The following is a 12,976-nucleotide window of genomic DNA, read 5'->3' as shown; positions in this document are numbered from 1 at the left end:
TGCTGAGGTCCAAATAGGGTATGGATTTATCGGAAATGGTACCCGTGAATTTGAGAAAGGGGTCTTGTTGATTTATCCATGTGCAGAAGGCCTCACATGTCGTTCGATCCCCTTTCCAGAACACCAGGATGTCGTCGATGTACCGACGCCAACACGTGAGATTTTCACGGAATGGGTTGTAATCAGGGGGGTAGATGCATTTGTTCTCAAACGATGCCATGTAGAGGCAAGCCAAGCTCGGCGCGAAGGTCGAGCCCATTGATGTCCCGCGGATCTGGTGGTATAGATTGGACTCATATTTGAAAAAGTTTTCAGTCAATGCAATATGTGCCAATTCCATTATAAATGAAACCGGGGTAGGGGAAGACCACTCCTCTTGTCGTAGGAGGGAGTCCACAACTTCCAGTGTTGCCTGTTGGGGTATATTCGTATACAACGCTTCCACGTCGAGGGTTAGGAGAAGATCAATGTCCTCCCTGCCGTCCATGTCATCGATGAGTCGAAGCACATCTCTCGTGTCCTGTAAATAGGATGGGATGGATTTAACCAGAGGTTGCAGGAAGGCATCGCAGAATTGAGAAAGGGGTTCTAAAATAGAACCGATGCCCGACACGATTGGTCTGCCTGGGACTGGGGTGGTGCCCTTATGTATCTTGGGCAGGGTGTAGAAGTATGGTATGACCGGGTCGGTGGTCACCAGAAATTCTGCCTCTTTTTTGCTCAACCATTCGTTGGTCTCTGCTTCAATGACCAGAGACATCACGGTAGTGGTCAGTCGGTTAGTTGGATCCTCTGTCAATAATCTGTAATGGGTCGTATTTGCTAGTTGGCGTCTACACTCCTGATCATAGTCATCGTAGTTTTGTATGACAGTGGCTCCCCCCTTGTCAGCTTGCTTGATGACAATTGAAGTATCCTTGCCGAGGGAGGAGGCTGCCTGTCTTTCAACATTGGAAAGGTTGTTGAACGGTTTGATAGAGGGTTTGTTCTTCATGGTTTGCAAAACTGCTCTTTCAAAAGTCAAGACCTCTGGTGGGACCATCCCATCAGTAGGGGTGAAGGTGGAAGGCTTCCTAAGGCCCGTGTCCTCACAGGGTAAATCAGGCCGATTGTTGAAGAAGGCCCGGAGACGTATCTTTCTAATATCTTTCCTTTGTCTTTTAACTTGGGTGTCCCCCCAAGCTTATGCACCAGCGCCCTTTCTGCCTTTAATGCCGACTCCATATCCTTCTTGGATCGGTACGGTGCCGCCGAGGTCATCGACTCCGCGCACGGCTTCGCCAGCTCCGGAGCGACCTCGAAGTTTGGATCGAGGCTCGACGCCGGTTCCTGTTTCTCAGCCTCCTGTTGTTCCAGCTCCTTGTTCGACACCGGCTCCGACTCCGTCGTAGTCGTTACCGGATCCGTCGACTTCGATCTGTCTGGAGTGGTCGAGGCGTAGAGCCCAACGTCTCTTGGAAGAGAAGGAGTATGGGGAACCTGAAGTGGAGGAAGGCGAGCTTCAGGAACATGAGGATTACTTTGAGGAGCTACATAGTGCAAGCAGTCTTGAACTTTCTCCAGAATGGGGGTTGCCTGTGGTTTCGGATGCGCCCTCTAGGGATGTAGTGCCATACCATATGGTAATCAGAAAGGCTGCTGAGTTACTGAGCTTGACTTTGCCAACAGTGGAGTTCAAATCTAATATCCTTACAGAAGTTTTACATTCGCCTTCTTCAGTCATTGAGCCGACTCTACCATTCACTGAGGCTCTGACCGAGCCGATTCTAGAAGTTTGGAAAAAGCCTTTGTCTGCACCTGCGGTGTCTAGATCGGTGGCGATGCGTTATAGGGTGGCTCCTGGAGACCCTGAGTTCTTATCATCTCACCCTTCGCCGGAGAGTCTGGTGGTGCAGGCCGCTTGTGCGAACAGATCAGCAGACTCTTTTCCCCAGGTTCCTGGAGATAAAGACTCCAAGAAGTTGGATCAAGCTGCTAAGAAGGTTTTCTCCTCAGGTAGCATGGCTTTAAAATCAACAAATGCTACTTGCTTACTAGGAAGGTATGTGCATGCCTTAATGGACTCGGTCAAGCAATTGTCAGCTAAGCTTCTGGAGGAAGACAGAAAAAAACTTTAATGAGGTTGTTTTGGACACTCAGGCGGCAGCCCGCCAGGTTATTCAGAGTGGCATGGACACGGCAGACTCTGTGGCTAGAGTGATGGGTTCTTCAGTGGCTACCAGAAGAGCTGCTTGGCTAAAGTCCTCAGAGTTTTCCGCTGATGTACAGGCTACTCTTTTGGATTTGCCTTTTGACGGAGTTGGCCTCTTTGGGAAGAAAGCGGATGCGGCTTTAGAGAGGGTCAAAGATAGCTGGGCGACGGCTAGGTCTTTGGGCTTGCAAGTGAAAGGCACTGCCTCCAGGAAGTTCAGGGGCTTTGGCAGGTCCTCCTTTCGTTCCTTTAAACAAGGCCAGCAGCAGCAACAGAACCCTCTGTACAAGTCTTACAGAGGTAGACAGAGGGGTCGTGGACGTGGACGTCAGGCCTCTTCCTCCTCTAATACCCACCCCCCACCTACATCAGCAAAGCAGCCCTAGATCCGCCATTCCGGATCATGCGGATCCGGTAGGGGGTCAGCTTACTCAGTTTCTACGGGATTGGGAATCGGTTACATCAGATCTTTGGGTTCTCAATCTCGTAGAAAATGGGTATGCTCTTCCTTTCCAGGAGTTCCCTCCCAATTACCCTCCTTGCCAAGATTATTGTTTGGAGGACCACCTGCTTCTCCTGCAAGAAGAAGTCCTGGCACTGTTCAGAAAGGGTGCGATAGAGGTGGTTCCAGAGCAGGAGAGGGGTCAGGGGTGCTACTCCCGGTATTTTCTGATCCCCAAAAAGGATGGCAGACTTCGACCAATTCTGGATCTCAGGTTCTTGAACTTGTATCTGAAACAAGAAAAGTCAAGATGCTCACTCTTGCGCAGGTTCTTCAGGCGCTGTTGGAAGAAGACTGGATGGTGTCGATCGACTTGCAGGATGCTTATTTCCACATCCCCATCCTGAAGTCGCACAGGAAGTATCTCCGTTTTACGGTGGGATCGCAACACTACCAGTTTGCGGTCCTTCCGTTTGGACTTACTACTGCACCTCGAGTTTTCACCAAGGTGATGGCAGTGGTGGCGGCACATCTCAGAAGATCGGGAATACCTGTATTTCCGTATCTGGACGACTGGCTGATCAAAGCAGAGTCGCCAGAGAAGGTGCTCCTTCATCTGCAGGAGACAACTCAGTTGTTGCTCAGATTGAGTTTTTCGATAAATGTACCCAAGTCTCACCTGGTGCCCTCCCAGCGCAACCTGTTCATAGGTGCGGTACTGGACACTACTGTATGCCGTGCATTCCCTCCACCTCAAAAGATTCGCGACATACAGGAGATGATTCCTTTATTCTACAATGGAGCGGTCGTTCCAGTCCTGAAGGTCCTTCGTCTGCTCGGTCTGATGGCTTCTTGCATTCTGTTGGTCAACCATGCACGCTGGCACATGAGGGCACTCCAGTGGTGTCTCCGCAGGTAGTGGTATCAGTACAACGGATATCTCAGGGAGTCTGTGAGGATCTCCAGAGGAACTGCAGCGGATCTGTCATGGTGGAGCGTGGAAGGCAATCTGTCTCAGGGAAAGCCTTTCCAACTACCTCCATCGGTTTCCACAGTGATAACGGATGCATCCACTCTCGGGTGGGGTGCTCATCTGGGGGATCTGGAGGTCAAGGGTCTTTGGTCTCCAGAGGAAAGGTTGCTTCACATCAACCTTCTAGAGTTGTGGGCGATACGTCTAGCGCTCAAGGCCTTCCTCCCTTCCCTTCGCGGTCAGTCGGTTCAAGTCCTGACGGACAACACGACCGCGATGTGGTATATCAACAAGCAGGGAGGAGTAGGGTCGCGGTGTCTCTGCAAAGAGGCTCTGCGGCTCTGGTCCTGGGTTCAGGACCACCAGATTTGTCTAATGGCAAATCATCTGGCTGGAGTTTTGAACGTACGTGCAGATGTTCTCAGTCGGCAGTTCTCTGCCGACCACGAGTGGAGGCTCCATCCGGAGGTTGTTCACGACATCTTTCAGATGTGGGGGACTCCTCAGGTGGACCTGTTCGCCACTCACGAGAATGCTCACTGCCTGTCATTCTGCAGTCTCCAGTATCCGATGCAAGGAGCACTGGGGGACGCGTTTCAGTTGAGTTCGGACTCGCAACTCCTTTACGCATTTCCTCCCATACCCTTGATTCCTCGGGTTCTGAGGAAGATTCGCCAGGACCGGGCTCAAGTCATTTTGGTCGCCCCAGATTGGCCAAGAAGGGTGTGGTACACGGACCTACTCCACCTCTCCTCTCAACCGCCGCTCCGTCTCCCTCACAGGGCAGACCTCCTCTCTCAGATGGAGGGGCAGGTTCTACACCCCCACCTCCAGACATTACACCTTCATGCCTGGAGATTGAACGGGGCAACCTGAACTCTTTTTCTCTCCCTCACGATGTGGTGGATGTCATTCTTTCGGCCAGGCATAAATGTAAATGTAAATGTAAATGTAAATGTGGGATACTTGTAAAGCGCACTGTTACTCTACCCGAGTGTCCTGGCGCTGTAGACCACTGGGGAACCTGTCCTGGTTTTCCCTGTGAGATGGTCCCTTTCTGGGTATCTCCAGGGTGAAACCAGGCATCCCTGGCGTCTGTGGGGGGCCGTTGTAGAGATGAGGCAAGCTTAATGCCCAGAGTTACCGAGTGTGTTCCCTGGTTAGAGTAGGCACTGAGGCGAGAATTATCGAGTCCGTTGACCCTGGTCCAGGACCCTGCCGCGTCGGAAATTGAACCCTGGTCCCGGGCCGTTCTCTGCTTACAGGTCTGCCGCCTCTAACCAGTGAGCCACACCTCTCCACTTGTGACTCCACCATGTCCATCTATTTGTATAGATGGTCTAAATTTGTTGTTTGGTGTAGGGAGAAGGCTGTTGATCCTTTGAGGGCTCATCTGTCTGATATTTTGCAGTTTGCTCTCTCTTTGGCGCAGCAAGGATTTGCTGTTGCCACAGTCAAAGGTTACCTCTCAGTGTTATCTGCATTTCTCTGCTTGCCGGACCAGCCATCTCTTTTTAAATCTCCAGTGGTTTTGGGGTTTCTGAAGGGCCTCACAAATAAGTTCCCTCCTTCTCCATTTGTCGTGCCTCAGTGGGATTTAAATCTTGTCTTGACTTTTTTGATGGGTTCTCCCTTTGAACCCTTACACAAGTGTCCCATGACGCTTTTGTCTTTCAAGACGGTCTTCTTAGTAGCAATCAAGCTCTTAGTTCTAAGTCCCCATTCTTGACCATTCATGCTGAACGAATGGTTCTTAGGACCAGGGCTGCTTTTCTGCCTAAGGTGGTAACTCCCTTCCATCTAGGACAGTCCATTACCCTTCCTACCTTCTTTCCTCCCCCCTCACCCTTCTAAGGAGGAAGAGAGACTCCACCGTCTGGACCCTAAGAGGGCGGTGTCTTTTTATCTGGACAGAACTAAAGACTTCCGGATGGACGACCAGCTGTTTGTTGGTTTTACTGGCTGTCGGAAGGGCAGAGCGGTGCACAAGCGCACACTTTCCAGGTGGATAATCCTGTGCATCAAGATTTGCTACTCCCTGGCAGGTAAGGACCCTCCTGAGGGTATAAGAGCTCATTCTACCAGAGCAAGGTCTGCTACTTCTGCATTGTCTAGAGGTGTACCTGTTGAGGATATTTGCAGAGCCGTCACTTGGGCCTCCCTCCACACGTTCGCGAAGCATTACTGCTTGGATACCGAGGTGAGGAGGGACGGCCACTTCGCGCATTCTGTCCTCCAAGATTTCCAGGTGTAGCAGTGTGGACACCCTCCTCCGGGAGTGGGGACTGCTGTGGGACTCTATTCACAAGGTGAGGAATCCACAAGGCAGATGTATCTATCAGAAGAACAAGTTACTTACCTTCGGTAACGCTTTTTCTGGTAGATACAGTATCTGCCTCTGGATTCCTCACTGACCCACCCGCCTCCCCGTTGTCCACTCTGCTATACCTGGGTTTATTTGTATATTTATTTGTATATTTATTGGGTTTTTGATACCTTTGTTACGCACTATGTGTGCTATTTTGGTTTGTATGTACTTTGTACACTGTATATATGTATATTTCCTGTCATTGGTCCGTCCGGGTGCCTCGAAGGCACGGAAAAAAGGGCGGAACTGATGTCATCACGCCGACGTAGGCCTAATAAGGGGTCGGTGACGTCAGACGGAGTCGCGCGCGGTGCCGCGTTCCTATGACGTCGTCCACTCCGGCTGTTACTTACCTGTAAACAGGCCCTTTCTGATTTTAACAATCTCCATAGATTTGTTTTGGGCACATGACCCTGTATTTGCACCCTGTAAGTGGCCGCCCTTGTGCCTCTGGCGGTGCACTGTTGGTGCTGTTTTGAGCCTTGCTCAAAAAGACTGGAACTGTAAGTTAATGTTATCTATTTGTATGCTGACTGTTTTTTTCCTCCCATAGGTTCACATTGCAAAATCTACTGTTTGTATTGTAAAGTATTTCTATTGAAAAACTTATTTACCTGAGACATAGGTCTGAGGTTCTACAAAATAAATATAACCAATTATTATTTTTATAAATTGGTTCCGGATTTATTCGTTGAGTGTATGTCTCATTTATTGCCACTGTGTGTGCAACAAATGCTTAGCGCTGCCCTCTGATAAGCCTAACTGCCCGCCCACGCTACCACAAAAGAGAGCATTAGTATTATCTACTTTAGCCTCTGTAAAGCCTCTGGGGATCCAATAGACTCTGCACACTGTACCTCTTTTTAGTATAGTATATACAGAGCCAGCTTCCTACACTTGCTAATACTCCCTGCATTTATCAAAGTGGAAGTGGAGGATGGTCTTTCTTCCACATCGCAGCAAAGACCTGGAACAGCCTCCCCACGCACGTCCGGACCATCACCTCACCTCACCTCCGGAATTCCAAATGGCCCTCAAGACCTGGCTGTTCGAATAAGTCTCCGGGGCCTGCAAGCACATAGATACCCTACTGGGTGATTAGCCGCGTTTTATAAATCCTGATTGATTGATTAAACAGTTCAAAACATCCTTAATTATAGAAATATCTGGGAGACAGGACAAAGTCCATAGAAGCTTTTTTTATGTGTAACAAATAAAATGAAGGAAGATTTTGCTTGTTTCCATTTGATGTGCCCTGAATATTTCTAGGCTATGTATTAATGGTTGAGGCCTGTCGTGAAGAAATACACGCAAGATAAAAGGCTTTGCCTTTTTTCTGAAGGGACATGTAGGCAAAGGCATTCATGTGATTCATGTTTTTGCACCTGTCAATGGTTCAAATAATTGATTCCATGGCATACACTGTATTCACAAACCTATTGTAAACGAGAAAGGATAATGGAACATTGCTCACAAACAAAGCTGAAAACTATTAAAGTGTAATACATTGTTGGTCAAGCCTAGAGATCGCTTTAGCTACATATAGATACAGGATGAACTACCAACTGCAGTACAAGACCAGCTTATTAATAGCTTTCAAGGAATACAGCGAAATAACGGGCAAGGTTGCAGGACGTGGTCCAGTGTAATTATCAAAACGCTCTGAGCTACAGCCTGTCAACACGTAAGGCTTGTGAGCAGTACACATAATTTAGGAATGTTTTGCTTCTAGTGAAGAATAAAGTGGATGATTTGTTTCTGTTTTTCTTACCATCAGTATCACCGAGGATCCCAATGTTGTGCTTCACTATGAGGTGTGGGTTCCAGGGATAGAGTAGTACAAGGAGCACTTCGGAGAACTGCTGTAGAACTGAAAATAAATTATCTGAATTCATTATGCTTGGCAATGTAACATGTTCTCAGTGTGGAAAAAAATATTTTAAAGACCACATAGGCTTCCAATTCATTTAACGGTATGATGCCTTGGAAGACATTAGAGTGTAGGTTGAAACAGATGTGAAATAGATTCCCGGTACTGTGGAGAACAGTTTACTTACTTCCTGATGCTGGGTTTGCGCTGAAAAGTAAATATGTTTAAATGGTGAGTGTAATTTAAAGAGAAGCTCAAAGATGTCTTGGAATTAATGAGTGCTTTTTTTCCACAGAGGAATGGAGGGAATGGTGGAACAAGCCCGCGAATGGGAGCAAGCTGGGGAGTACTCCAGAGCCGTTGACTGCTACCTGAAGGTCAAAGATCTGGATAATGTGAATCTGATGGAAAAGTGCTGGATGAAGGCAAGTGACATACTGTCCTCTACATCTTGGGGTCACAGGAAGTCTGGGTGAGATGATGGTGGACATGGGGGGGGGGGGGTGAAATGAGGTAGGCAACTCAGATAAGAAGTGACAGAGAAGAAAAGTGCACCAACGTTCTCCCTGATTCTGTATAGGTGCTGTGTAAATTGAAATTCTGTAAACTGGTTCTGTACAAAGAAAAAATATTCAGGTAGTTTCCAGGTACTTCATAGTTTTGCAGATAATGCACATAGTCATTGCATGCGTTTGCTTTGGATTACCTACCTAGGTCACGAGGGAAACCCAGACTCCTACCTGGATTTCCTGGTTCCCAATTTGACTTCACCACTAAATCACATCACTGTTAAAACATTTGTTCTTTCTCACACCATTGTAAATATAAAAATGTGAATGTAAATCTGTATTTGTAAAGCGTGAACTACTCACCCTTACGGGTCTCAAGGCGCTGGGGGCCGTTGTGGAAATTAAGTGAGCTATTGCCCAGAGTCACATGGTGCTGAGCTGAGCTGCCGCCGGAGCCGGGGATCGAACCGTGAACCCTGTGCTCCGAAGTCAGCTGCCCTGGCCGCTGCACCACACCTCTCTACTGTGAGGAATCATGAAATCCTTTTTAGTTTGAAACCTGCAACTGAACCATTCTCACTTTATCATGTAGATCTGGTTATATCCCTCACTCATCCTTTTCTGTTCTTTTTCCTCTGAAGTGGAATTTCCTTGTCACAAATATCCTTTTTTTGTGACTTTGCTTTTTGTAGTTCAGCCAAGCCAGGGAGACCCAGGAGCTGAGCAGCATCCCCCTACCCTCCTTCCGATGCTCAAGTGATTCTAAGCTAGGGAGGAGGGAGGGGAAGGCTCCGATGTGCCTCTGCCTTTCACTTTCCCCTGCCCACTCTTTGTATTTTGGAAATGCTGAGGAAAGAGAAAGTCAGAGGCTGATTAGAACTGTGAATTGTTAAATGCAGCAGTCTTATACCAATTCATATAGGCCTCTATTGCTCCATTATCTTCAATGGAGCTCTTAACATTCCAATGTTCTATTGTAGCCTTAGAGCCCACCGTAGCAGGCTCTACCCGCCATTAAAGGCCCACCCCAGTGTTTGGCGAGGGTCTTTAACAAGAGAGCAGGCCTTTAATGGCGGTAGAGCCTGCTACAGAGGGCACTAAGGGTATTAGAACATTCCACCTCTAGAGGGCAGAATGTTCTCATTTGTAAAACAAAGACCTCATGGAGCCTGAGGGGGTTGAAATCCCCTCGGTCTCCGTGCATCCTTTTGTTCACAGTAACAGCTGTGAACAAACATTAGAATGTTGGAGCTCCGGGCTTATACTGGCCATTAGAAGCCCGGAGCACTCTATTCTTTTCATTGGGCTCCCAATATTCAAATGTTCTAATTGAATATAGTGTGCTGCGAAAATCTTCTCTTCAAGTAACACGTCTCAGGTCTAGTGCAGTGCAGTGGTGTTCATGTGGTTTGCTTCTGCAGGGTATATGCTCTCTAGTACATGTAGCATTTCCATCATTCTCATGAAGACTAGTCCAAATCACTGAGAATTAGGATTCTTCTGCAAGGAAGGTTTTCCAAAGGCCTGTTCAAGACTGCAACTATAAAGGCTTCGAAACAAATTTAGATCAAGCTTCTTTTATTCATAACTTATAGGTCTTTTTGAGCTGATTGAGAAAAGAAAAATACTGTTTACTTGGTTTGAAAATGATTTTCCTTGCATAAACCACTGGTTCCCATTTTCCTCCTACAACCCCCCTTTCAACCCCAGTGTGCTTCTGACTTTGTTTCATGTATCCCTGATGGGAACCTTGAAATTGATTATTTTTGAACTCCATCAGATCTGCACCATTTTATCTCTCTGGTTAGGTATGTAGGAAGCCTTTTGCCTGTTTGATGTTATGCTTTCCTGAGCATGTCTTTCATGGACAGTTTTCATGCCTTGTCGCGGACCTTTACAGACCAGCGTCCAATCAGTTCCTTCTTTATTCCACAGTGTGCATCAATGGGTGTCCCCTCTGGATTCTGGAATTTCGGCTTCTTTTGTCCTGCTAAAGACACACAATTGATGGATGGAATGCAGAACAAATCAAAACGTTCACCCCCTGTCAAGAGATCTGGGTTAAATCCATCATTCTTTTGCTCACTATGCCACACCAGTTTAGACTTGGCCGTATGCAAATCAGTCTTGACCCTGTGCCTCATGGGAACAGTCCATCCCGAACTGCTAAGCCATGTCCTCCATGGACCGTAAACAAGCATCCTATGACCAGTTTCGGGGTTTCACCCCTCTTCAACCAGGATAGCTTGAATCCAGTGGCACAGTGAGCCCGGGACCCACGCCTGAGCATACCCGGCGCACTTAGAGCAAGGAAGCAAAGGACACACAATTGAGGAACGGAATGACGGACTGAAGCAAAAGACACACAATTGATGGACGGAATGACGGACTGATTTGCATATGGCCAAGCCTTGACTGGGGTGGCATGGTTAACAAAAGAATGATGGATTTAACCCAGATCTCTTGACTAGGGTTGAATGTTTTGATTTGTTCTGCATTCCTTCCATCAATTGTGTGTCTTTTGCGTCCTCACCCTAAGTGCGCCGGGTATGCTCAAACGTGGGTCCCACACTCACTGTGCCACTGGGTTCATGCTATCCTGGTTGAAGAGGGGTGACACGCCGAAACCGGTCCTAGGATGCTTGTTTACGGTCCATGGAGGACCAGGCTTAGCAGTTCGGGCTGGACTGTTCCCATGAGGCACAGGGTCAAGACTGATTTGCCTATAGCCAGGTCTAAACTGGGGTGGCATCGTGAGCAAAAGAATGATGGATTTAACCCATATCTCTTGACTGGGGGTGAATGTTTTGATTTGTTCTGCATTCCGTCCATCAATTGTGTGTCTTTTGCTTCTTTTGTCCTGCTAGTGTGAAGTCTGTAGTGCCACTAGGTGCCAGGATACTCCCCATTGTAACTAATTTAGAAGGTTATGTCCTATCTGTTATTATCTTTCGCTATTATATTTGAGGTCTTGATTTCTCACATCTCTGTGAAATAGTGAAGCACTTAGACTTTTTGTCAATGCAACAGAATTTAGTAATGAGTTACATCAGTAGGACGCAAAAATGTCAACTTTCTATACACATTTTAGTTCTAGCCAGTTAAATAAATATGTTATTTTGTTATAACTCACAAAGAGGTAGGTATATTGACAGTTGTATGCAAAATAAAACAAAGCGTACATTATAGCCTTTAGCTCACTGCTGATGGCTGTACCAGTTGCTAAAGCTCCTGAACCCAAGTTATAGGCCAAAGCCGCAGGCGAGGATCTATATCGAGCGATCGGACCTTTAACAGCTGGTGTAGCCTGGGGAGGGCTAAAGGGCTATTAGAAAGTTCCACCTACTAAGAGCAGAATGTTCTAAATTTAAAAGGTAGTAATATTAAGACAAACATAGGAATATTGGAGCAGGAGGCTTATACCAGCCATTATAAGCACATAACTACTCCATTGTCTCCACTGGATCTCTCAATATTCCAATATTCTAATATAGCCTTAGAGCCCGCCCCTATGGACTCTACTTGCCATTAAAGGCCCGCACCAGCGTTAAAGGCTCGAGCCGAAGGCAAAGGCTTCAACAAGGGAGCAGGCCTTTAATGGCCAGTAGAGCCCACAACGGATGGCTCTAAGGCTATTTGAACACTTTGCTCCTAGAGGGCAGAAAGTTCTAATCTGTAAAACAAAGGCCTCACGGAGCCCAAGGGGTTGAAATCTCCTTGGGCTCCATGAGGCTTTTGTTAAACATTTGGAATTTTGGAGCTGCAGGCTTCTACCGGCCATTGCAAGCCCAGAGCACTCCATTGTTTTCAATATTGCGCTCAACATTCCAGTGTGCTAATTTCTCGTTATTTCAATGCAACGTGTTTATTTTCCTCAAATAGTAAATGTATTCCTTATGACAATTTGACCAGCTTTTTTGTTTCTTAAAAAAAATCTCTATTTTCAGTGTGTTAAATTCTGATTAAACAATTATATTTTCAGGTGCCATGCCCATGCTAAAATTTTTGCACTCTGTGTACAAAGGGCGTATATTATAGGTCATTTCAAAGTAACATATAAAAAGTGACAGCCACTTGCTTGTTTGCTATATTATGCCCAGCCTGACTCCAAGAACTTCTGTGCAAATGAGATTGTTTTTACTTTGATTACCAAGCTAATGAACGTTACATATGATGTTAAAAGAAAAAAAAGAAAAGAAACAATACCACTTCCCAAAAAAATCATGTTTTATATAACCTTCATTAGGCTTTGTGATTTGCCAGTGCTGCTTAAAAAAAAATCATAAAGCCAGACCTACAGATGGCTTTTCTGAATATTTAAAATGTTTTAGAGGTGGGCAGAAATTCTAAATGTGCCCCCTCTAAACTGGTATTTGGTAAATAGTGGGTTTTGATCTTTCATTCATATGTAGTTGATCAATCCTGTTTGATCAATCCTGTTTGATGCCCGCTCATTACTTAATGGTTAAAAGGGGAGATTTGCACAAAATGTTATTGGAAAAGGGAAGAAAGGAAGAAAATTATTTTAGATGTTAAACCTCTTACAGCTGAGCGCTGGTCACTTCAAACACTTGGTACAAAACAAAAGTAAACGTTATACAACTCAAAAGACATACTTCAACA

At 46.5% G+C, this 12,976-nt stretch overlaps 1 protein-coding gene across 1 annotated transcript in view; it reads left to right on the top strand.

The window, feature by feature from the left end:
• The window catches only part of IFT172 (intraflagellar transport 172), a 1,142,656-nt gene that overhangs the window by 755,493 nt on the left and 374,187 nt on the right, over positions 1-12,976 (top strand). Inside the window, exon 35 of the mRNA XM_078650113.1 lies at positions 8,140-8,273. Within this exon, the coding sequence (XP_078506239.1) occupies positions 8,140-8,273 (134 nt within the window). The remainder of the gene's footprint in view (positions 1-8,139; positions 8,274-12,976) is intronic.

The sequence above is a fragment of the Lissotriton helveticus genome, chromosome 6, assembly GCF_964261635.1.
Source record: "Lissotriton helveticus chromosome 6, aLisHel1.1, whole genome shotgun sequence".
NCBI lineage: Eukaryota > Metazoa > Chordata > Amphibia > Caudata > Salamandridae > Lissotriton > Lissotriton helveticus.
Note: the sequence above shows the minus strand (reverse complement) of the source record. Positions and strands in the feature narration are given on the sequence as shown.